This window comes from Danio rerio, chromosome 11 (assembly GCF_052040795.2).
Source record: "Danio rerio strain M-AB ecotype USA chromosome 11, GRCz13ab, whole genome shotgun sequence".
NCBI classification, from domain to species: Eukaryota; Metazoa; Chordata; class Actinopteri; order Cypriniformes; family Danionidae; genus Danio; species Danio rerio.
In genome coordinates this window covers 24,992,027-25,019,368 of record NC_141031.1, presented here as the reverse complement: position 1 = coordinate 25,019,368, position 27,342 = coordinate 24,992,027, and the positions used below count along the sequence as shown (strand labels likewise).

Here is a 27,342-nt window from a genome sequence, read left to right as displayed (position 1 = left end):
TTCAATATATAGATTAATAATAATATAGATTTAAATTAATTAATAAAATAAAATAAAAAATGAAAAATAGAAAACAAATAATTGTATAATACTTAGTTACAAATATTTGTATTAAATCTTTTTTTCTAAAAAAATTGTTATAAAGATGATTATATTTCTAATATAATTAATTATACACTCACTGGCCACTTAATTAGGTGCATCTTTCTTTCTTTCTTTCTTTCTTTCTTTCTTTCTTTATGTTGTTTTTTAAATGTTGTGTAAGTTATGTTTTGTTTTGTCTTCTGGTGTTATTATGTGATTGTGATTTATTGTGGGACCCCTTTGAAAATGAAATGGTACGTCTCAAGGGGTTTATTCCAATGAATAAATATCCTAACCTGTCCAACTGCGCGTTAATGCAAATGTCTAATCAGCCAATCACATCGCAGCAACTCAATGCATTTAAGCATCTACTGGGATTTTCATATACAACCATCTCTAGGGTTTACTGAGAATGGTCCAAAAAAGAGAAAATATCCAGAGAGCGGCAGTTCTGTGTGCGCAAATGCCTTGTTGTTGCTAGAGGTCAGAGGAGATGGCCAGACTGGTTCGAGCTGATAGAAAGGCAACATTAACTCAAATCACTCCTCATTACAACAGAGGAATAAAGAGCATCTCTGAACGCACAACACATCCAACCTTGAACATTGAGAGGTGGATAGGCTACAGCAGCAGAAGACCACACTAGCTATAAAAAAACAGGAAACTGAGGCTACAATTCGCAAAGGCTCACCAAAATTGAACAATAGATTGAAAAAGTGTTGGTCTAATGAGTCTCAATTTCTGCTGCGACATTCGGATGGTCGTGTCAAAATTTAGCATTAACAACATTATAGCATGGATGCATCCTGCTTTTTATCATCGGTTCAGGCTGGTGATGGTGGTGAAATGGTGTGGGAGATATTTTCTTGGCACACTATGGGCTCATTACTACCAACTGAGCATCGTGTAAATGTCACAGCCTACCTGAGTATTGTTGCTGACCATTTCCATCCCTTTATGACCACAGTGTACTCATCTTCTGATGGCTACTTCCAGCAGGATAACGCACAATGTCATAAGGCGCCAATTATCTCAGACTGTTTTTTGATCATGACAATGTACTAAAATGGCCTTCACAGTCACTAGATCCTAATCCAGTAGAGCACCTTTGGGATGTGGGGGAACGAGAGATTGCAACCAACAATTCTGCAGCAACTGCGTGATGCTATCATGTCAAAATGGACCAAAATCTCTAAGGAATATTTTCAGTACCTTGTTGAATCTATGCCACAAAGGATTAAAGCAGTTCTGAAGACAAAAGGGGCGTCCAACCCGAAACTAGTAAGTTGTACCTAATAAAGTGGCCAGTAAGTGTAAATTGTATACATTAATGATATATGCTATATATGATTTATATTAATAATAATATTTTTATTATTAATGTATTAATTTTATAATACTAATTTTGCACTAATTGAATTATTATTATTTGTGTTGTATTATTCATAAACAAAAAATAAATTAATAATAAATTAAATAACTATTTTTATTTTACTTACTTACTTTTATTTAGATCCATTTTAAGGTCACTATTATTAGCCCCCTTAAGCAATTTATTTATTTTTTTGCCGAGTACTTTTAAGCTGAACAGTACTATATTGAAAAATATCTAGCTTACTATTATGTACTGTCATTCTGGCAAAGATAAAATAAATCAGTTATTAGAAATTATTTATCAAAACTCTTATGTTTAGAAATGTGTTGAAAAAAACATTTGGGGGAATTGGGGGAAAATATATACAGAAGGGCTAATAATTCAGGAGGTTTAATAATTCTGACTTCAACTGTATATATAACTGCAAAGGCAATTTAATGGTCTTCCTTGTCTAACACCCGAAAAAAGAGGCACATTTTGTTCTTAGCACAGTGCCAAAGAACACACACACACATCCACATCCACATGGCAGGTGCTAATTAACAAACCTATTTTTTCAGTCAGGCTAATGGTCAGGAGACAGAGATAAGATGTGCAGATGAGGACAGACTCACTTAAACCAGGCCCTGTTATTAGCCTGCTATTAAGCATTATTTGTAACCTGTTTATCTGCAGGAAATGGCACTTTGCCATGCAATTGATTGGTCATTTGCTTTAATTGAGCAGTGTAATTAGGTAATAAGGATTATGTGGGATTAGTGTGTGTCTCAGGGTGATGTGATGAGTGTCAGGTTAAAGGAGCTGCTGGAGTGAAAACCCACTTTTTCTTCATCCTGCGATCTCGCTCTGCCTGTGTGCCCAGTTTACTCAAGGTCATCGTATCGCCAATACTCATCTCGAAATCTGAAGGGTCACAGCATATTATATATATGTTAGTTCTTTAAGACATTACAACGCAGGAAAAAAATACTAATAGCACAGTACTTCCCCAGTTGATAGATTACATTAGAAAGTTTTCTAATGTAATCCTAATTTATGGTACATTAGGGTTTTTATTAATTGGAATGTTGAATTATGCAAATTAGGTATTATTTAAATAAATATATGCTAATTTGCATACATTTTCAGCACAAAAATGCGTACTCAGATTAGATCTTTTTTTTAACATAATTCTTTAATTCAAAACATGCAGAACTAAAATGTGTAGAATAAAATGCACCTATAATAATACAATTCGAATAAAATCTCCCTCTGATAACATGTACAAAGGCAGAATGTCAATCAAAGTATTTCTGCAGACTGTTTTTATAGAGTGAGATTATAAAAAAATATAATTAATTAATTTTGACTATTAGAGGCTGTATATATGATTACACACTCTTACCACACAACTGTGTTTAAACCCCTTGCAAAAGTGATTTTTGCATAACAGGTCCCCTTTAAAACCATCAGGATACAGATAAAAACAACTTTGGTGTATGTAAGTACTGCTGAAGTGGAAATTTATGTGAAGATTTTTTTTTTCAGTGCAGCAGAAAAAAGCTTAAACCCTTAAAGTATGCTTTGTTGTTGAAATCTACAGATACAAATGTGTAATGTGATAACATGAATCTATTGTACAGTTGGTTTGAAATGACAACTATTGTGAAAAGAGCTAGATAATTAATCTTGATCTCAATCAAATGAAACACAAATTGTTAAAGAGTGATAAATGAGATACAATAAATGTTCTGAATTCTTTCTATCCATTAGACTGAATGAACTGACACACTTAACACTTTTTTTAAAGCTCAAAAGCAGACATTTGCTTCATATAATGTGTGGTGTGTGTTAGTTTGACGTTACCTTGAATGACAGGTGGTGTCATCTGGCCGTCTTTGCTTAGAGGTTGATCTAAACGCGCTTTCTCCTTCTTGCCAAAAAGACGGCCGATGGAGGACTTGATGCCCTTCTTTTTGTTTCCCCTAAGCAGAAAAAAAAAACAAAAAAAAAAAAACAGGAGAATGTGGGAAAAAAGATCTGCAGCATACTGGCCCTTGTGTGATATAGTGGGTCAATTAAAACTTAATTGTTTGAGTTGATTGTTAGAGTTGGTTGATTGATTGATTGATTGATTGATTGATTGATTGATTGATTGATTGATTGATTGATTAATTGATTGATTGATTGATTGATTGATTGATTGATTGATTGTGTCAGTTTCTAATTCATTGTCATGAAGATGCTCTTTCTGTTTTGTGGAAAATGCTTTATTATGTGAACAAGTCCATTTTAAAACAAACTGCATGAAATGTATTTGCTGTGTCAGGTTTTTGACTACCCTCTGACAGTATGTAAATGCAGATATATGTATTTGTCTGAAAAAGCACTGAAACTGGAAATTTTTATTTTTCAAAAATGTTTTGTTGTCATGTTCAACAATGGTAATGTCAATGGGGATTAAACATATGTTCTTAGAAATGATTTACAGGCTTTACAGTTATAAAAATGCTTCAAATAATAACAAAAAGAGAGAAAACTGCTAAATAAAATAGCAAATTCAATTCAATTTGGGTAATAAAGTAATATCAGCACTCGTACAGCCTCTTCAACATTGGGTATTACTCGGCCCACATGAGTGTCAAGCAGAGGACTACAGTTTGACAATTAATACAGCTGTTGGACAAGATCATTTTCCTTTGAGGCTTTTTGAGGTGAGAATGTAGTTGTTTAGATTGCAACTTTGCAGTTTATTTTAAAGAATAGTGCCTATTTTAAATAGTCAGAATTTTGGAGATTCCGGGTGTTGGCGGCCAGCTTGCTATACTGAGCAGGGCAAAGACAGTAGACATTTTCCCACAAGACGGTGACAGAGACAGCATTATAAGTGCTTATGGGAGAAACGCAGCATTTTTTCAGCATTTGTTTTAAACTACAGCTAAACAAATCATTACAGAACAGGTAAGTGACATTCTAAGTCGATGTCTCTCTTTTATATTTTGTATTGCTGTTTTTATACGATAGCAGTGTGGTAGTGTTTGTTTGCTTTGGCTTTTTCTGGGTTAAATACTGTGATATCCTGATTGCAACAGAGAAATACTAGGAAAAATCCTTAAAATGTGAGCAAAATCACCTGTTTTGTCATCAATTTACACATTATGCAGAAGAATCATTCAAATACTAGTTCTAAAGTGACGTTTGAGAAGTAGCAATGGTTTCTGCTTTTCTGACGGTCAGTTGCAGATGTGGAAGAAAGTAGTTTCTCTTACTAAAGGGTTTTTTAGACTCTAATTTAGACTTTAATTTTCTTTTTATATACAAGATTATGAGTTCGAACTGTTGTATAAATGCAGTATCACACTCAAAGCAGTGCGATGTGGCTGTATATTGTCACTAGTGGGACACTAAGGCACTCGGCCTGCTGCCTCAATATATTGTGCTGATATACTGACATATCGCAATGCTACTCTTGTGATATTGCTCATATATATAATCCAGCCCAAAAAAATAAGATTAAGGACTATCAGAGTATCTGCATCATTTTTAAATTCAAATCAAGATTATATTAAACAAAAAATATATGATTAAATATACAGTACAGTGCTCACTATTACTTTATCAGACATTTTTTTCTGATTAATCATAATAAACAATCATAATTTTAAAACGTTTTTTAAGGATCCACAAAAACACAAATTTGCAGAGAAGTCATTCATTTTTACTACACGTTTCTTTAATATTTAGCTTGACTAATCCATCAGCTGATATAGCTGGATACTGCATTTCAGGAGGAACAGTAATGGAAAAATTTCACAACTGTAATAAATGTATTACTTGGTAACTTCTTAAATGTATAACTAATTAATTGTATCACTTATTTACATCACTTAAAATTATTAATGTCACTAATTTTAAAAAAAATTAAGGCATTAAATAGCTATTAAAGTTGTCAATCTGAATTATGCAAATATAAGAAAACTCTTTTGCAAGCGGAAATCAAAAAGTGTTATATGCGAAAACTGCTTTTACATTGACTGATGGTTTCTGGTCACCAGCCTCGCTGAGAAATGCCTTTTTTATCCCTGCCTTCTCATTCAGATCTATCGAAGCCAATTGAGCTGTAATGAAATCTCTCCTCCCCAACATCACCGTGAATCTGTGTGAAGCATTAAATCCTAAATAAAGATGAACTGCTCCGAGACGCAGTTTAACAGGGATGTGGGAATAGCGAAAAGAGAGAAACTAAAAGAAGAACAAATCGGGTTTGATTTCTCACTTTGATCCAAATCAATGTGCATTAGTTTGAAAAGGCAGGACAGCTTATTAAAATTCAATTAACCAGACTACAAAAGCATGAATTGGTTTGTCAATGCCCACGGTAGTTCATTAAAACTGTCCGTGTAAAAACACAATATACAGGGAAAACCTCAAACAGTCCTCTAGAGGAAACATCTGGAAGAACATAATTAAAAACACTGCATCGCTGATGGCCAAACATGAGGAATACATGTTAGATAGGAAAGTACACTGTGATTTATTTATTGTGTATTCAAATGTGAAATTGTGTACAGTGCAATATATATATATATATATATTCAGGGCTTGATATTAACTTTTTTGATCACCAGCCACTGTGGCTAGTAATTTTCCAACATTACTAGCCACTCGCTGTTTTTGCTAGCCACAATTCTGTTGTTGGGAAAATATATTTTATATGCATAAATTTGACTTTGACTCGCTAAAATGACTTGATTTAGACTTTGTTTTCTGTCCACAAGCCTCCTCATTAATTTCACTTTTTTTTTTTTTTTTTTGTGTATGAACTTGCTTAGTATGCATGAGAAAATGGGTTATGGTTTCGTAGTGTTGCATTGCAGTTAGTTTATTTCACATGACTTTTCAGGGCTCAACACTAAGGATTTACCAAATTTATCTCTGACCACACCAAAAATAAAATAAAATAAAATAAAATAAAATAAAATAAAATGTACTAATATACTAATATAGAATTATTAGCCCTCCTGAATTATCAGCCCCCCTGTTTATTTTTTTCCCAATTTGTGTTTCCAAATTTCTAAACATAATAGTTTTAATAACTCATCTCTAATAACTGATTTATTTGATCTTTGCCATGATGACAGTACATTTGACTAGATATTTTTCAAGACACTTTTATACAGCTTAAAGTGAAATTTAAAGGCTTAACTAGGTTAATTAAGATAACTAGGCAGGTTAGGGTAAATAGGCAATTTATTGTAATATTTATTTATTTAATTTATTGTTTGTTCTGGAGACTATCGAAAAAATATATATAACCTAAAGGGGCTAATAATTTTGTCCTTAAAATGTTAAAAAATAAAAAATAAAAAACTGCTTTTATTTTAGCCGAAATAAAACAAATAAGACTTTCTAAAGAAAAAATATTATACTGTGAGACTGTGTAATTTTGCTTGCTCTTTTAAACATCATTCGGGGAATATTTAAAAAAGAAAAAGTAATTCAGAGGGCTAATAATTCTGACTTCTGACTTCAACTGTAGCTTTTTTTTTTTTACAAACAGATTTTATATAATTAAGTAATGCATGATTTGTGTGTGTGTGTGTGCGTGTGTGTGTTTTGTATAAAAAACTGGAATTATTTTTACCTATTATATCCATATATTTATCATGTTCACTTTTTCCAATTTTTACAGTTGCTACACATTATAATACAATAATTCACAGCTTTAAATTGATATTTAAAAATCAATTAGCACAAAAAGCACATGCTAGACGCACATTGAGCTGTTTTACAGGACAAATCAGGTTTGACGTGACGTGATCCAAGTCAAGCTGACAGTAATGAACTAGTTTTGTGTGCCTGCTGGGTAAATGATGTCTGGTCTATTAGCACCTGAAATGTGATGGTGTGTGTGTGTGTGTGTTTACCCTCTGCCATCCTCAAGGCTTCCTGTGAGCTGAGCGAAGTTCATTTGGTCTATTCGGAGACTGCGGGGCGACGACGGGGGCGATGTCTCACACTTGATGGTGGCCTTGTCCTCACGGGCCTCCACAGGGGACTGGGACAAAAACACCAACAAAATAAACATGATAGCGAGCTAATGACAGCACATACCTACAGTACTGCACACTGAACACACAGTACATCTAATAAATAAATACACACACAAACACCAATATTAAGTTTCATCCTCACATAAATCAATGACCTTACGACAGCATGTTCACTAATTTTCAAGGGTGGGTTTTCTATCAGTGTTAAAAAAGACAGTACAAATTAGATTGCTTACTGATGTAAAGAATTATGACGTTGTGATATACTCAGAATGATTAATTAACACCAAATGAAACAGCATATATAATGTATACAAGTAATTTCATTATATGACACGATTTACAGGGTTTCAGCCAGTTAAATTTGAGAGTTTGAGAGAAGACCATTGTGAATGAAATTTTACCTTTTGAGATTTAAGACTTTTTAAGACCCCACGGACACCCTGGATTTGGTGATTACATCTGCATTTCCACTGCACAGCGATGTTAAATTTGACAGCAAATTTTTATTCAGTTTCAGTCTCAGTCTTTTGAGAAAAATCCCATTTTAGTTTTAGTCTAGTTTTAATCAACTAAATTTCATAACAATTTTACTTGACTAATTCTACTCTAGATTTAATTTAAGCAGAATTTAATTAAAATATTATATACATTTATTTATACAAAATATTCTAACTTTTAAATAACACAGTGTCACTAAAATCTTTTGCATTGAAGACCAACAATTAGTAATATGTAAAATTATGTTTCGACTACTGAAAATGCAGGATTTTGCAATTATTTAGTAAACCCTTTATTTTACCGTGCAAACTACTAGCTACTACCACTAACTACTAGTTTCATGTCATTAAATCTTTGAAAGGGATTAAAATAGTTTAAGTCCACTCTGCAATGTCAGTCTTTACCAAGCTTTACTGTTGGTGTTGCAGTACATGGTGCCCAGCTGTATAGCAGTCAATAAGTAGAGTAATGACATATGACTGGCAAATAATAATTTGTTATCTTGGCTTTGATAGCTCACATGGAGGAATTCTAAAGTGAAAATGTACATGAAAAATAAAATTGCGCTTCACTTTAAGGCAGTTTCATTAGAATATTTAGTTTTCGTGAATAGAAACCTGTTCATCATGAAAATTCGAACAAAATTTTTTCATCAACGAAATTAAAACTACAGCACAGAAATCGCAAGGCCCTAAAAACTGTAAAATAAAAAACACTTCAAAGACAACTTTGAGGAACAAAACATAGAGTGCTCAGCATAAATGTGTACGGCCTCTTTTAAAAAAGTAATGTTTTTATTAATTTCACAGTGAATATAGCCAATAATTTGAGAGTTTGGTCACCTAACCTCTTTAGGAGTAGAAAGGTAATACATTTAAATTCAAATTAATCATTGCAAAAAAAATGTTATGTTTCTCTTGTTTTTTTAAAATTGTATTCAATATTTTTCTCCAACATATTTATTTGGGTGTTCTAATGTTTGGACATGAATCTTAAGTTTGTCCAAGATTAGCTGCAAAATTGTCTTCGGTACTGACTTACCTAATGCATTTGCACACATATATTATTGTAAAGCAATCACGTTCCTAAAGGACCACCAGCTCTGCACATTTTGCGTTAATGTAATAATGTGTCTCAAGATGCGTTTTTCAGCGTTCTTGCTTCTTCGTGTTCAGTTCCAAAAACTCAAGACCACAAGCATGGAGCACGCGTCAAAGTTCCCAGATGTGTTCTTGATATCGATGATGCATGGATGCAGACTCGAGTATAAACTCGCTTGAGAAGTCCTAGAAGTCATTGCAACTGAATAAAGAAGTGAGGAGTAGCATTTTATACAGATTTATAATTAAAGTTCAGAGATATAACCTGTTTATCTGAGGAGTTTACCTAAATGAGAAACTGAAAGTTACATTATCAAAAATCTTAATGAAGTCATAAACACATTAAGGGTGTTTATTTGCTGTTAATTCATATTAAAATCTGTTTTATTTTGTATGTGCAAAGTATATATGTGTGGTTTTTGTGCATGTTATGTGTATATTTAAAAGGGTTAAAAAAATAAATAGATGAATGCTGTAATGTTTAAATACTTTTCCGTAAAAAATATGTGAAGGTCATGTGACCATAAGAAAGAACGCAGCATCTCATTTGTCACAGGACACATGTTCTTGAGGTCTCCCGAGTTCATTCTTCCGAGGTGACCTGGCAAGACTGCTCTTCACGAGAACTCAAGTCTGTTCTCTGCGTTCTTGGAATTGAGAAACAGCCCTTAACCAAACACACCTGATTCAGATCATCAGCTAATCAGCACAGATTAAAAGGTTTGTAATGGTTGTGACAGACAAAGGAGTCCTCCAGAAACGTGGTTAAGAAACACTGTCGTAAAGCATCCTGTAGAAAACAATAGTTTCAAACAGAGATCTGTGTACTCATTTATGCTGATCAAACTTTATTAAATAGCCACTCTTGTAATTGGAATTATATGTTTCATACCAACAACTTTTCTTCCACGGCTAAAATAAAATGGATGTTTAAATGTGTGCAGGTCAGTAAAGCTTGAGCAACCTTTAAACCTCAATGGATAAAAACAGGAGCAGGAGCAAGACCTCAACATGCAGCAATGTAATTGGCTGTCTGGCCTGTCACTCATGTATCTGTCGTAAGGTCAAATAGTACAAATAAACCGTTGTTCAGTGAAGACATTTAGAGATGAAGCCACACTTACAGCCACTCTCCTGCGGTGTTTCCTTAAATCACTAGGCTGAAGGGTTAGCAGGAAGAAAAAGACAAGGAAAAATGCAGGATGACAGATGATTATGTGTTGTCAGTGTTAGAAAAAGGAGATTTAAAAACCCTTTACTTGTTCCAAATCTGATTTTATTTCTAAAAGATATTTTGATACGAGCTAAAAGCTGGTAGCAACTGACTTCCATACCATTTTGTTTCCTACTATGGAATTCGATGGCTACCGGTTTCCATTACAGTAGTCCCTCTCTATAAGGCGGTTCACCTTTCACAGCTTCTGATTTTTTTAGTTAAATTTGACATGCTTTTTTTAAGCCGATTGTGTTCTGCATCCTGATTGGCTGTAGACCATTGTCAATCAATCTCGTCTGTGTCTCCTGTACCACATAGAATGCGTTCAGCATTACTAACATAAATTTCTGATCGCTAGCAGTCTGAGTTCTAACAAGGATGCAAAAACGGTTGTAACTGTGTGCAGCAAGACCATCGTAAAGGGGGTCGCACACAAGATGTGCTGCGGCACACAGTGCTATGCTTTTTAAAATTGTAAGCATAGGTTTATATCATAGATATATCCACAAGATATTGCATATGGACCCTGAGCAAGCATCAATACCGCCGCCACATCTGTACAGTGCTCCCAGGACAAATGTCATTCAATCGCACTCAGTCATAACTAAAGCTAATCAGAAGATGCTAGACTTTAGCGCAGCGTACAGGTGTAGCAACAAACAAAAAAAAAAACAAAGCATAAAGGCAGAACATTTCATATAAGATTACGTTTTTTTGCAATTTTGTATCTTATGAACTTTTGTGCTCAAGTATTGATGATAATACAGTCTCTTACTGCACTGACCATAGACAAAGCAGCACCAACTCGCACTAAATACTGGGCTTATGCTAGTTTTGTTAAATAAAATAAGCAAACAACGTAAATGAAATATGACAACAAGATGCTGCAGTGCCAGAAACTTGTATTATTGTCGGCTAAGTGAAAGAGTTGTACATAACGGAGATTTATTCACAAACGAATTGCTCCCTCTTTAAGAATCAAAAGCGAAAGCAGGAGAGGGGATGTGTTTCAGGGCACAGATTAGATCAAATTTACCAGGTAAGGAGAATAATACATTTCTGTGCACACACACACATGCAATGCCCGTGCAGTCACTTATCCATCAATGTAGAAAAGTGATGTAAAATTATCATTTTCATTATATAAAAAGTGATTGCATACTGACCACCGGGAAAACTCTCGATCATAGATATATCTATATATGTGTGTATCTCTAGCTCTGGATGGCCACAGTCATCCACTGCACGTCGGTCTCACATTCATTTCAAAGGAGTGCTATCCTGTACTAAAATGGCGGCTCCATTGAGGCTTATTGGATTACTTCCAATACACAACAATAGCGCGGGCACTGTAGACACTGTTCGTATTTCCACTATGCCACAGAGCGCCATCTGAATAATTTCATTTTAAATAACATGCGAATGTGTGTGTTCCGTGTGTGTTACTTTTAACTGTCATGTGCGCAGCGCATGCGGTGTGCGATCCCCTAAAGGATGGAGTCTGCTTTAGTTTTGTGAATCAGTGACTGCAGGAAAAAGAACATTATGCTGGATGCCAACATTATTCACACAAAAGCTGACAGCGATAAATGTTTGCACCTGACAACAGGTTTTGATCTTGTAGTTTCATTCTACTGGACTTATTTTTCTATGAAAGTTTGAACTTTGAGAGCGTTTAAACAAGAGAGAAAAGTACGAAAATGTTAATGCTCGTCTGAGAAAAGTGTATCAAGTGTGTACCATTTTACAGCGTTTTAACATCTATTTGTAAAGAAATAAAGCTGACTACTTCATGGATTTCGCCAATTGTGGGTTATTTTTACAAAGTAACTCCCGCGAATAACAAAGGACCACTGTATTCTTAAAAAATATCTTATTTTTCTCTTCAACAGAAAAAAATTTCAAACAGGTTTAAAACCAGTTGAGGCTGATTGAAGGGAATAAATGTTCATTTTTGGGTGCAAAATCCATTTAAGAACACTGTGAAAAATGCTGGGTTCCACACAATTCTTTAATTTTGTTGCAAAACATAATCATTTTGACAAATTAAGTGGTTTGAACATAAAAACTTAAGTTGTCCCCAAAAAAACCCTAAGAATTGTGTTGTTTCAACTCATTTTAAATAAGTAGTTTGAATAAGCAGCTTCAGTAATTTTTGAGTGAAGGTTAATAGGAAATCAAAGCTCTGTAAAAGATCACCAAGGTCATGATGCCCAACTCATGGGCGGTGGATCCGGACGTCAGTTTGGGTGTGGATCGGCCGCTGACAGGAGGTGATGAACTGGCGAGCGAGAGCGCAGTAACGGATGTAGGGATGGAGGAGCGCGGCCGCAGTGTCACATTCAGGCCGTCCATGCTGCCGCTGTTCACTCGACTCTCAATCTCATCCGCCCGGAGCTCTGCGGATTCCCTCTCCACCTGGATCATCCTGAAACAGAAGCAGAGAGATATGATTTTTACGAGCACTTTATTTACAAAAATTATTCAAATCCAATAATTAAGACAAACAGTCAAAGTTTACTATAACGTTTCATTAGTTTATGTATTTATTACATAAAACAAAAACAATACTTGTAAAGCGTTTATTAATCATAGTCCAATATTTACTAGTGCATTATTAAAATACAAGCGTATGCTTGTTAACATTAGTGAATGCACTGTGGGTTAGCAAGAAATAACAACGGACAACTGTATTTTTATTTCCTAACATGAACAAACACTGTAATAAATGTATTGTTCATGTCAGTAAATGCAGTAAGTAACATTAACTAATACAACCTTATTGTAAAGTGTTACCAAACATTATAATATTTCGATCAATTCATTTGTAAACAAACAACTCCTCAAAAACTACTCTTTAAATTTTTTTTTAAATATTAATTTAATTTATTAATTTGTAATAATTAAAATAAACTTTAGTTCTTGATTTAACCATGTTTTTTAAAAAAAACTAACACTATATGCTAGGACTGCCCAATTAATCGAAAAGTAATTAAAACTTTTCCAGGTGAATTTTTTCAATTACTTTCCCTACCGTGTGTGGAGTAAAGTGACCCTGCTCTGCTAAGGCTAATTTATACTTGTTTTATTATGATTTATAGTTATTATATAACTATATGTCACAGCGAAACATAGCACAAGCCTTGTGATAGGTCAGTTTGGTAGAGGTGATGAGGGTGGGCGGTGTGAAGAGCCACATTTTAGACAATGTGTGTTTTAATTTCAGTCGTTCATTGTAGATGCTTAACAAATAATCACAGATAGTAGATAGCGGGTGCATTTTTTTTGAAAATTAAGACATGCACCCTTCATTCAAAAATCCCTCACTTGTAATATGTGAGCAAATTTACTGTTCATAATTTACCAGTGAACTATGAGTGCCTAAACATGTAATAAATAAATAATCATTCATTAATTGTAATTGAATTAAAATGTTCAATTAATCGAGATTTTAGGCCAAATCGTCCAGCCCTACTATATGCTGTCCATTTCTCAGCTCAATTTAGTTTTTTACAAGAAAATCGCTAGGGGAAAGAGAGAGAGAGAGAAAGAGCTGCCAACAACTCCAACATTAAACACACACAAACATCCCTGGACAGCACAAACGCTCTACAGAACACACTTCTCTACAAAGCCAAACTCAAGTATCTCTGAAGAGCAGTAGGCACATCTGCTGTACTTTTTGCAAAAAAAAAACAAAAAAAAAAAAACATCTTTTTTTGTTGTTTTTGTACCACCAGCACATCATCAACTGGGAAAAACATCAAAAACAAAAAAGACACACCAAAAACACACCAGTTACAGTTGTCAGCAAATACTAAAATTGTAAAAAAAAAAAAAAATACAACAAACCCCTGACAATATAACCAGCTAAACAATATCTTGTACATTGAACATTTAATATAGTGTTTTATCAAGAATGTTACACAATTACTGTGTACATACACATTATGAAAAGTAATGTCTATATACATGTATAGCGCATTTATCGTGTATGGCCATACACCCAAAGCACTTCACAATCATGATGGGGTCTCTTCACACAACCACCGGTGTGCAGCATCCACTTGGATTATGCGATGGCAGCCACAGGACAACGAAGCCAGTGTGCTCACCACACAACAGCTATAAGTGGAGTGGAAAGATGATGCTAGAGCCAATTCAGTGGATGGGGGTGATTGGGAGACCATGATTTGTAAGGCCCAATGCAGGGAATTTGGCCAAGACACCGGGGTTACACTCCTACTCTTTAGGAGAAGTGCCATGGGATTTTTAATGACCACAGAGAGTCAGGACCTTGGTTTAACATCTCATTGGAAAGACTGCGCCCACTGACAGTATAGTGTCCCCTTCACTATACTGGGGCATTAGGACTTATGCAGACTGAGCGCCCCATGCTGGCCTCACCAACACCACTTCCAACAGCAACCTAGTTTTTCCGTGTGGTCTCCCATAAAGGTACTGACCAGGCTCAGTCCTGCTAAGCTTTAGTGAGTAACCGGTCTTGGGCTGCAGGGTAATATTATATATATAATATTATAAATATAATCAGTAAACCTATATTTATAGTTGTCACAATCACCAGCGATCTAATTCTGGCAGATAACTGGTAAAAACACAGATCTCTAAAGAACTACAAATCTGCTGTTACATGGACTACAGATCCAGTCATGCACCACACACTCACACCTGTTACGGTTGTCTGCTGATAACACACAGCTGAAGCTGTTCAGAACAGATGGCATGGACTTTGAAAGCAGCACAGACATAGTTGCTGATTCTTGTTTTTTGTTTTTTTTTTTTTTGTGATATTACAACGCGTTTGCTTTCGGTGTTTGACCCTTGCTTTGTTTTGTTTATTTAAGTTATCTGCTGCCTGCCTTCTGACCATCCGTCTGTTTATTGACCACAACTCAGGATTGCCCGTATACGTACATCTGTTTGTTCCTGTGTTGACCATTGCTTGCCTGACCATTCTCATAATAAATCCTTTAGTGTTTTATGACAACAGCTATTATTTGTACCTACGCTTTTTTGAATCATTCTTTAAACATTTTTTTTTTCTGTTTTAAATGTATGTTAACTATTATTATCAATCAACTTTTGTTCATATAGCACTTTTCAACAACCACGGTTGACCAAAGTGCTTTACACAAGTAAAAGCTAATTATGCAACACAACATTGGTGAAATGTATGGAATATTTAGAGATTTCAAGCATAATTACATGAAATAATCTGTATAATCACATTAATTAATTTGTATAATTGTATTGATAACCTATATAAATGCAGTAATAATTTAAAAAAATGAAAAAATATTCACTGTATATATATATATATATATATATATATATATATATATATATATATATATATATATATATATATACAGTGTATAGTTACAAGTTAAAATAATATAATGCATCAATTTTTAGTCCTATATTACATCCTACAATACATTAAAAGGTTTATAAGGTGAAACCATAAATTGCTACGTATTTAAACTTTTAAGTGTGGCTATAGTTATTTATAAAAAAAAAAAAACTAAAATGCATAACTAATAGTCCTCCTACTTCCTCTCCTACTTTTGATATATGTTAGTATTCATGCAGTGGAAGTGTAGTCTGAGTGTAGATGAGCTAAACCCACAGCTCCAGTCGTGAGTCATCGCTATCTTGCACACTTCTGCACATTTCAGGTGATAGTTCTGCTTCTGTCTGCCATTTATATTCATCCACCACTCGGAATCAATCAGCATGATGGGCAGATTCAACTTACAGGCTCACAAATTTTGTCATATGTGACAGATGTTCAACCGCCAAGGCTTTATGTTGCAAAAAGGGATCCAGACAGTCTCCTATCAGGACAAGCTTCAGAAGACTGTTTGGATTTAGTTTGAGGTTTTCAGCCCATCTGACAGTTTCTGTTACCATTCTGGTTATATCTGCGGTCTGCCAGAGACACAGCTGAGCTCTTTTACTCTGCTTGCAGTCATTCACAAATTGAAAAAAAAAATTAAAAGTCAGTGAGTTTGAGAAGAAAGTTAGCTGTAACTGACCATCCTTTTAAAGATTGTGCTCAATTGAGAGTGTGTTTAAAGTCCACATCAAATCAAAATTTACAATGCTTATTTTGCTAGCTCACATTGTTCACATCAACCAGGTTAACACACTGAAAAAAAAGTTTGTTTTGGTAATCTTCAATCAATCAAATATGACCATTTGCTTCCACGTTTGGAGTGGTGGTCCTTCTGTTGATGTTAACCAGAGGGCTTCTATAGCAACTGTATATCAATAACATTAACCAAGCCACTCTTACATTAGTTTGCTCTGAGCCATAGAAGAGAATGTCCAAAACATTTGATCGTCACATGATTCGTGTAGACTCAAATAGTTACAAAAAGTGCTGGCAGTTAATTCAAATCATGTTAAAACAAATACAATCTATTTTAAAACATTTGCATCTTTAAAAAGTGGAAAACTAATCTCCAACTGTAACTTAGCTGCTAATTGCTAGGTGCTACATTCCAGAAACTTTTGAGAGGCTTCATGAGCCAACATTGCAGTTGAAAAAAAAAAAACGAAAAAAAAAATGTTGGTTCATTGAAGCCAATGGACCCCGTGTTCATGTGGGTTTCCGCCACAAGTCCAAAAACAGGTGGTATAGGTGAATTGGGTAAGCTAAAGTGTCCTTAGTGTATGTGTGTGAATGGGTTTGTATGGATGTCCGCAGCCTGAAACAATTGCTGGATAAGTTGGCGGTTCATTCCGCTGTGGGGACGCCTGATTAATAAAGGGACAAAGCCGAAAATAAAATAAATGAATGAATGAATAAATGAATGAAGCCAATGGAGTTGTCACAACTTTCTTTAGGGCTCTTAGTTTAATATAAATTAATTATGTGTGCAGGTTAATATAGACCCATCCCTTAATGTAGCCATTTTTAGGGTTCAATTCAAAACAACCTGATATTTTTTAGCCTTTACTTCATTATTAGCTAGCCTTTATATTCTACTTCACTGAAAATCAAATATGCCTCACAAATGACTTTAGGATACCAAGTTGGAAAAGGTTAGATGCTCTTTGAAAACTAAATTCTTGAAAGAGGCAATGTTTATAACTTACTTTAACTCTCTTAACATCTTGCCTTCCATTTAATAGATGCACTGTCCTTCCTTTTTAGTTTATTTATTTCATGGTAATTTAATATTTGTTTGTTTTTAACTATTATCTTATACTGTTTAATTGTAAATATTTATCCACTTTTATTACTCTTGTTTTCATTTTTCTTTCTCCTTAATTATTAATATTATTATTATTATTTTTTTGTAAACAAACAATAAAACATTTAAAATAAAAGAATTGCGTACAACAGAAAGCCACTACTCAATATTCAGTTTCAATTGGAAGCAGATCAACATACTGAAATAAAAGTCTTAGCAACATCCGGGTTATGTGGCCTTTAAAGCACATACTCGAATCTGTAATAAGAGAATGTTCGAGTTTACAGAAGTAACCCTTCGTTCCCCGAGGAGGGGAACAGAAGTGCTATAAAGTGTATTTGATTTGAAAATCCACGTATGGGAGGTTTCGGTTCAGAAGCCACTTGTCTGAAAGAGTATTGAACGGGCCAATGAATGCAATGAATTGGCAGCGTAAGTTTGCACAGGTGTGCCTCATTGCCAATTATTCCAGCATATAAGCACAGCTGGAGTGAGCAAACACCATCCTTTTAAGCTGAAGAGACTTTCAAACAGCTAAGGGACAGTCATTATGGCGACGGAGTATAGCACTTCCGTTCCCCTCCTCGGGGAATATTTGTTTGTTTTTAACTATTATCTTATACTGTTTAATTGTAAATATTTATCCACTTTTATTACTCTTGTTTTCATTTTTCTTTCTCCTTAATTATTAATATTATTAGTATTATTTTTTGTAAACAAACAATAAAACATTTAAAATAAAAGAATTGCGTACAACAGAAAGCCACTACTCAATATTCAGTTTCAATTGGAAGCAGATCAACATACTGAAATAAAAGTCTTAGCAACATCCGGGTTATGTGGCTTAAACGTGGCGGAATAAGCATATGGGATCACCTAGTGGGGATCACGCATAGCAGGCACCTATACCCAAAATGCGGGCTGACCAGCGGGCAGACCTACAACGTAATGGGCCAGCAGGTGACTCCTCCGCTAAGTCAGTGCTGGAGGCCACGGAGGAAGCTGCAGGGCTCACTTGACGGGGAACATTACTGACAGATAAAAAGGCGCACGTACCTTCGTGTTAGGGACAATGGTGCAGCAAGCGTGTTTCAACACCCTACCGAGTTGTTTCCTCAATCACCAAGGGTTACCCTATACCCTTGAGGAAACCGGCTCCACTTGCAGATTGTAAAACCTTGCAAATGTGTTGGGTGTCGCTCAGCCTGCAGCTCTACAGATGTCTGTTAGAGAGGCGCCGCATGCGCGCGCCCGAGAGGATGCGAAGCTCCTAGTGGAGTGCGCGTGCACTCTCGGGGGACGCGGCTCACCTCGGCTCTGATAAGCGAGAGAATGGCATCCACAATCCAGTGGGAAAACTTAATTTCGATACGGCACTTCCCTGCTGCCGACCGCCATAACAGACGAAGAGCTGCTCAGATGATCTAAACTCTGAGTGCGGTCCGGATAATACGCAAGACGCGAACTGGACAATAAAGAAAGAGCTGGGTCTGCCTCCTCCGGGGGCAGCGCTTGCAGGCTCACTACCTGGTATTAAAACGGAGTGGTAGGAACCTTGGGCACATATCGCGGGCAGGGTCTCAGAACGTGAGAGAAAGCCAGCCCAATTACAGGCACGAGTCACTGACCGAAAAAATCCACCAGCAGAGCTGTCTTCAGGGACAGAAAGATACTGAGTCGAGGATCAAAGGGATCTTACGCAGCTCGTGTAACGAGGGCGAGATCCTAAGAGGGCATGAGAGGGGGAGGGGTGGATTATTTCGCCTAGCGCCCCTGAGGAACCGGATGATGAGGTTATGCGTTCCCACGGTGCTGCCAGCCACCGCGTCATGAGAGCGGAGATGGCAGCCACGTAACCTTGAATGTGGAGGGCGACAGCCTGCTCTCCAGCTTCTCTCGGCATAAAGAAAGCACAACGCTGATCTGGCAAATTACGGGGGTCTTCTCTGTGAGAGACGCACCATTCAGTGAATAGACTCAACTTCAGGGCATAGGCACGCTCGAGGAGGGGGCTCTAGCCCGAGTGACGGTAATAGCCACTGCAATCGGAGGTTACCTAAGTCTTCCTCGCGTCTAAGGACCTCCAAAGATGGGCGAGGGTGCCAGATGGTGCCCTGTTCCTGAGAGAGTAGGTGCTCTCTTGAAGGGATCTGCCAGGGGAGGGCTATCGCGAGGAGGGAGAGCTCTGACATCCAGGTCCGGTTAAGCCAGAGGGGCGCAACCAGCAACCTGTTCCTCGTCCTCCCTGACCTTGCACAGTAACTGCGCGAACAGGCTCACTGGGGGAAACGCGTATTTGCGCATTCCCCGAGGCCAGCTGTAAGCCAGTGCATCCGTGCCGAGAGCACTCGGTCAGGGAAAAGAACAACTGGCAATGAGCGATCTCGGGGGAAGCAACAGATTGATCTGGGCTTCCCCGAATCGCGGCCATATCAGCTGAACAGACTCGGGGTGGAGTCTCCATTCTCCAGGACGTAAGGCTGTCGTGAGAGCGCATCGGCTGCACGGTTGAGCTTGCCTGAATATGAATGGCGTGCAGCGATTACAGCCGTGGATGACTCCTGAGGAGCAGACGGCGGGCGAGCTGAGACATGCGGCGAGAGCGCATACCCCCCATACGGTTGATATATGCCGCCGCCACCGTACTGTCTGTCCTGACCAGAACGTGTTGCCACTCTAGCATCGGAAAAAAACGGTGGAGAGCGAGGAACATTGCCAACAGTTCCAGGCGATATGCCAATGCAACTGGGTACCTTTCCAGGTCCGCAGTCGCATGCCCGCAACGCACAGCGCCCCAGCCCGTGTTGGAAGCGTCTGCTGAAACGACAACAAGACTGGACGCCTGTCCTAGAGGCACTTAGTCCTGTAGGAACGAGGGGTCGCTCCAAGGGCTGAGGGCGTGGCGACACAGCGCAGTAACAGAGACTCGGTGTGCACGCGCGTGCCATGCGTGTCTGGGGACTCGATCGTGAAGCCAGTGCTGATGTGGTTTCATATAGAGTAATCCGAGCAGCTAGAAGCGGCTGCAGATGCCATATGCCCCAGGAGCCTCTGAAATAGTTTCAGTAGGACCACTATTTTACTGTCGAGCTCTCTCAGACAGTACAGCATCAGCTGAGCGCGCTCTCAGGAGAGGCGCGCTGCCATGGTGACCGAGTCCAGCTCCAGCCCGAGAGAAGAGATCCTCTGCACGGGGGCGAGTTTGCTCTTTTCTCGGTGGACCTGAAACCCCAACAGGTGGAAGTGCCAAGCACTTTGTCTCTGTGCATAATCAATTGCTCCGAGAGTGGGCAAAAATCAGCCAGTCGTCAAGAAAATTGAGTATGCAGATGCCCGCGAGCCGAAGGGGTGCTAAAGCACCCTCTGCGGGCTTGGTGAGGACCCGCGGAGACAGAGAGAGCCCGAAGGGGAGGGCTTGTATTGCCAAGCTCGACCTTCAAACGCAAACCGCAGAAACTGACGGTGGCAAGGAAGAGTGGAGACATGGAAATACGCGTCCATCAGGTCTAATGCTGCAGACCAACCCAGAGGACGAACGCACCGGAGGATGCGCTTCTGCGTGAGCATTCTGAACGGCAGCTTGTGCAGACAGCAGTTCAAAACGCGCAGATCTAGGATTGGTCGTGACCCACCGCTCTTTTGGGCACAATGAAGTGTGGGCTGTAAAACCCGCTCTCCATCTCGGCTGGAGGGAGCGGCTCGATTGCATCCTTCGCCAGGAGGACAGCAATCTCCTTTCGTAAGACAGAGGCGGACAGGGGGCTGACCCTGGTGAATACACACCCGTGACTTGGGAGGTCGTTTCGCGAACTGAATCGCATAGCCGAGTCTGATTGTGTGTATGAGCCACCGCAAAGAGCTGGCCCGCGCTAACCAGGCAGGCAGAGCTCTCGCTAATGGACTCATCGCTAGAATCGCTGACGTACCAGCAGTGGGGCAGCGCGGAGTGGGTGTGCTGATCCGGGAAGCACGCGGGTCCCACGGAAGAGCTGGAGGTGAGAGATTTGCTCTTACTCCGCACCCAAGCTCCGGAGGGGAGGCTTGAGGGGTGGGAGAAAAGAGACCGTCCTACCAGCGCTCGTGAGCCACTGTCGAAACGCACCGAATCTGCAAGCTAGAAACAAAGCGTCCCAGACTGGCAGATTTCGGGCTGTCACATCCGGGGAAGTGGAAAAGTGCTCTTTCATGATGTTTTCATGGCAGTAAAAAGTGCCGTTAGAAATTGGGCCCCGCCCTCCAGCGGGGAAAGAGCAAGTTCCCTCTTCTCCAGATAACCTGTCCCAGGGACGCTTCGCAGTCCGTTGCCGGACTTAGCGGCGTTCTGGGCAGGGGGGGGCTGCCTGCTTCCGAGGTGCTCGACGCGCTCGCTTTGCCAGAGGCGTGTGCGGGAGCGGTGCAGCTCTCGTAGGCGGGCGCCTTCGGCGAGGAGCAGGTATGGATGGCATGGCAGGCGGAGCGGGCTTACGGACCGCCGATAAGACATCACCCATCAGACTGCTCTATCACCGCCTCGAATTCCTGGGTGAATTCACAGACGGTGTCGCCGAACATGCCAGCTTGGGATATGGGAAAGTCAAGAAAGCAGACTTTGTCGACTTCGCACATATCAGCTGGGGGAGGCGCTCCTGGATCACTAGTGTGGACATCGTCCTCCCCAATGCACACGCAGTGGACTTAGTAGTCCGAAGAGCTTAGTCGGCGGCGGTGCGAAGCTCATAAGACTGGGTTGGACCCACCCTCGTGCAGCTCGGCCAGCGCCTGCGCTTGGTAGCGCTGGTAGGTGGCTATCACATGCAAGGCGGAAACAGCCTGGCCCGCAACCTTGTAAGCTCTAGCTCCGAGGGAGGCAGATAACTTACAGGCTTTGGATGGAAGACGAGGCGGACCCCGCCAAGAAGAGGCGCCGCGCGGATTAACCGCCATCGCGCACTCAACCTGAGGAATCGCCACATACCCCCTGGCCGTTCCTGGGGGTATGTGGCAATGAAGCACACCTGTGCAAGCTTACGCTGCCAATTCATTGCATTCATTGGCCCGTTCAATACTCTTTCAGACAAGCGGCTTCTGAACCGAAACCTCCTATTTGTGGATTTTCAAATCAAATCCACTTCATAGCACTGAAGTTCCCCAACCAAAGGGGAACTGAATGTTAGACATGTTCCAATACTTAGTTCCTCTGCAATTTAGTGACATCTATCAATGCCAGTAATCTTTGCCATAATTTTAATAAAAAGTACAAACACAGATAAAGTGTTAAAAAAAAAAAAACAACAACAAATGGTTGAGTGAAGATGTTTAGGTAAAGGGCTTTATACAATTAGGTTGGACATTAATCATACAAGAAATGTAAAGCATGTTATCTGTGACAAGTCTGATGGGGTCATTAGGATAGTGACAGAATGAACATAATGAAGCATCATTAAAAGGATAGTTTTTAATTTTTCAACAAATCAAATGTTTTTGTTTAAAGAAAGTCATGAGAAAAAGTATCAAACATTTTATATATATTGTAGCTATTATAGACTATTATAGTTGCTCAAAAAATAAAAATACTTAGAACTCATTTGTGTTTTTTAATGAATCAACAGTGTTAGACTGAAACATACAGACATTTAGGAAAAGTCAGGGTTCTATAGTTATATCCGTTTTTCTTTTAACAAATTTATTAAATTTAAAGTGTTGGTAGGGCTATAATTAGGAGACAAATGAAGTGAAATTAAAAGTGTGGTGACTAAACTGATGTATTAAAACTTTGTGAAAGAAAAGAGCTTCTCTTCTGCTGATCATCTCCTGATAGTGTGGATCTGAGCTGAAATTCTTTAGCCACATCAGCTCAGATTTGGTCTCATGCTAATCATAATATCAGTAAAACTGGAAGTATTCCCAAAATTAAAGCAGATAAAGAGCTTTTCTAAAAATCTTTTCACATTGAGGGGTAATACAAATTAGTGAGATAAGTGCTCTTTAAGATGATAAAATGAAAATGACCTAGATTCAGTACTTTCAGAGCATAATATGAAACAACAATAAAAAGTATAAATGACTCTGGGTTGTTAAACTATAAGAAAAAAGAATTAGAGTACATCATGTTTGTACTCTTTCTGTATATGTCTGTACTTTCCAAAGACAAAATGACATATTTTAGATGAAGACTCGTTTAGGGTCATGTAATTGTCTGGTTACTGTTAGACAGAGTATGTCTAGCTTTAGATCGGTTACTGAAATATACAACACTATTACTTCAAATGAATTACACTAGTGGGTGAGTGACACTAAAATATTACTAATTATTATGCCAAAGCCTCCACCTTTCCCTTTAAGATGAGGCTTGTGCTTATAATGATAAAAACAAGTTAAACAAAACAAATTAACATGAAAATTATTTGGCAAAAACAAGTGCATCCAAAATCTCATACTCTTTTACAAACATAGTAGGTAAAAAAAGTTGAACAAAACTTCAAAATAAAAAAGTGGCAAATATTTTTCCATATTATTATTCCCAACCTGATCTCCTCATTGATGGCATCCAGCTGTTCTTGGAGCATGAGGGCAAGCGTCTGGGCGTCTGAGTGCCCGCTGGGGGACAGTATATCGGCTGAGCTGAATATGGTCTCCCGGTCTTCATCGTCCAAGTCAGAGAGCTCAGTGTCGCTTCCCATCAGGTGAGTACGGCTGGCCCGCAAGCTGGATGGTTGAGAGCGATCCCAGTCCTGCTCCACCATTGGAAGGATCTGGGACGAAGAGATGAATTAAAGCACAAATCAACATTTAAAGGGTTTTTAATCAGACTTCCAGATTTGAGTGTTTCAGTAACACATGATTATGCTATGAACATGTTTTGTTGAAAATGAGAAAACCTGGAACTTAACTTACAGTGAACACATCCAATGGGGCAGAAATCAAGAAAAGAGAGAAAAAAATCATTATTTGATTATTAGTTTAGAAAAAGGCTACTTGATCCTGAAATGCACCAGTTATACCAGTGCTCATACCTAGAAAGCATTTTTGTGTTTAAAAGATGTCTAATAGATGGCCAAACAAACTGTATACATTTTGGCTAAAACAAGGCTAAATTTAGACTGTCAGTGAAAATCTAATGTTTACAATATATATCTAACAATAGTCCAAGAAATACACTAGTCTAATTAAATGTCTATTAAACTGTCTATTAAATGTATATTTAAGACGAAATTGCTTTGTTTGTATATTGTATGCCCATGCTAGAGCAGAGAAGAGAACTGTCAGAGAAGTTGTGCTCAGTTTACAAGCTGTATTTGGTAGATCAAATCATAAGTAGACATGAGATACACGTTGCTGTTTACACATAGTTTAATCTTTCTTTTGTCCACTTTGAACTACTTTAAGGAATGGGTCTATTGGTGGGTGTATGCATGTTTTTTTTTTTTCTGATGGCTGTATCCAATATTGTGAAATAATTATAGGTGGGCATAGATTATTTTTAAAATCTAGATTAATCCCACTGTAATGGTAAAATTAATTTAAATTAAAATGGCTCATCTGAATTCTGCAGAAGTCATTCAGTATATGTGTGCTACCCAAATAATGACTAAAAGTAAGTCTTTGAGAACTGGTTTCTCAAGCCAGGTGGCGCATTAGACCAGGGGCTCATCTCCGGTTTCCAAAATGCATCACAAACTGCTTGAGAAACTGTTCTACTATAATAATGAAATTTTGAGTTATGTTCAATAAGATGTACTTGTGTTTACTAACTGTTCCATTCGGTCTGTGTTATTACCAGTTTTTACTCCTTATTTGCATCTAATACCCCAGTTTGTCACGGGGGCATGAATGTAATGTTCATGATTGAATGTGAACTGCAGTTTAAGTCAAAATTACAAAAAAACGTTTACATGAAAGCACTTCGCATTAACACCTTAATTATATTATTGTCTATTTAGGCAAATAACTAGATCACAGATGTCCACGTAAATGTAGTCAGTAGTGTCTTCGAAGTAAGTGAAAGATCCAGAAGGGCATCCTGCTGATTTGATTTAGAAGGGCACTTTTTTGTGCCCTTCTGCGCTAAAACACCAAGGTAAAAGTCATCCTAGCTTGCGTAGAATAGACCCAGCTCCAAACCCAACTTTGAGAATAGCTTAACTGCGATTTTATTTATTGCCCGATAAGAGTGTCACGTTAACGCATCACGTAAATGCTGATAACAGTTTACCACTAGAAATATTCTTACATAATTTATATATGCAGCCAAACAGTGGATCGGCCATCATTAAACTGAACTTCAACAGTGACATTTATAGTAAACTGAAATTAATCAGTTTCCATTTACTAGAACTACATTAGCATTCTACCACTACTCCCCTGCCGGGCTGATTGGCTGGAATGTTCCACAATTTAAAATTATTTTATGTTTTTTTATTCTTTTTTTATTCATCCATGTTAGGCTGCTTTGATACAATGTACACTGTAAAAAGCACTACAGAAATAAGAATACATATAGAAAAAGAAATATAGTTATAAACATACATATTAAGGGGAAATTATGAACTGTATACACATGATTTTCCATTTTCAAAAACATCCAATTCAATATTTAATCACTTTATTGCCCAACAACAATTCTGTAATTCTGACTGTCTGCTCCACACAGGTGAGTGGGCTTGACAAACCATGTGTAGGAATTTGTTTTCGCGACAGAGCTTCTACAGTGCAACAGAATTACAGAGACAGGACAATAAACAGATGATAAATATGGTAACACTTTATAATAACTACACAATATGAATCATTCACTAAGCATTAGCATCTAGTAAATTCATTATTTGTTAAGCATTAACTCTACATTAATAAACGTTAGTAAGCAGTTTATAACTGCAGCTACAAATGCTGTAATCTTGACTTATAAGCACCTATATAATTTGTATAATTGTATTTTCATACTTAGTTAATGATTTATTTTTCATTACTAAATGAAGTATCGCATTATTTACAAATCAGTTGTATTTAAGAGTAGTTAAGAGTTTTTAGGATGTTTCAGAATGAGTTAGTAAATGATTAATAAACTATTGAAATCAACATTTATAAATCTTATTATTCAGGCATATACAAATAGTTACTTTGTATGTTAATAAATGCGTTATTAACTCAACTTTATGCAGTTTTGTGACCTAATCTAAAGTGAGCACTATTTATGCTTTATAAATCCCTTATAAATGACAAATAAAGGCTCAAAATCAAATTAATAATAATCTTTGCAATCTTTTCTAAAAAGTAAAATTTAAACAATGCTGAATAACAGGAGTGTCAAAATACGACATAAAACAACAACAACAATATAATAATTTAACAATATAATAAGATGCAATGTTTGAACTCTACAATGATTTTATTTTAGATAAGGTTGCAAAGATTTATTTTTCTTTTGATGTACAGTTTCATTTGTGTATCTGTAAATAAATAGGAATGAATAAAGTCATTTTTCCTGTTTAGAATTTAACTGAGCCTTTATTTGTCATTTATAAGGAATTTATAAAGCATAAATAGTCCTCACTTTAGATTAGGTCACAAAACTAGATGAAGTTGAGTTAATAAAGCATTTATTAATATACATAGTAACCATTAATCTATGCCTGGATAATAAGACATATAAACGTTGATTTCAATAGTTTATTAATCATTTACTAACTCATTCTGTTAGATCCTAAAAACCCTCAACTACTCTTAAATACAACTGGTTTGTAAATAATATGATACTTAATTTAGTAATGAAATATAAATCATTAACTAAGTATGAAAGTACAATTATTAACCAAATTTTATAGGTGCTTATAAG

The 27,342-nt window shown here is 37.4% G+C and overlaps 1 protein-coding gene and 1 long non-coding RNA gene across 34 annotated transcripts in view; one reads left to right on the top strand and one right to left on the bottom strand.

The window, feature by feature from the left end:
* The window catches only part of ppfia4 (PTPRF interacting protein alpha 4), a 204,800-nt gene that overhangs the window by 19,597 nt on the left and 157,861 nt on the right, over positions 1-27,342 (bottom strand). For 11 of the 33 annotated variants that reach the window (XM_087271647.1, XM_087271649.1, XM_087271653.1 and 8 more), the window contains 5 exons: positions 24,036-24,262; positions 12,508-12,736; positions 7,366-7,496; positions 3,305-3,423; positions 2,281-2,362 (listed from right to left, as the gene is read on the bottom strand). In XM_087271647.1, the coding sequence (XP_087127773.1) occupies positions 2,281-2,362; positions 3,305-3,423; positions 7,366-7,496; positions 12,508-12,736; positions 24,036-24,262 (788 nt within the window). 33 annotated transcript variants of the gene reach the window in all.
* The window catches only part of LOC147841783 (uncharacterized), a 751,871-nt gene that overhangs the window by 570,074 nt on the left and 154,455 nt on the right, over positions 1-27,342 (top strand). The gene's annotated exons all lie outside the window — the stretch shown is intronic.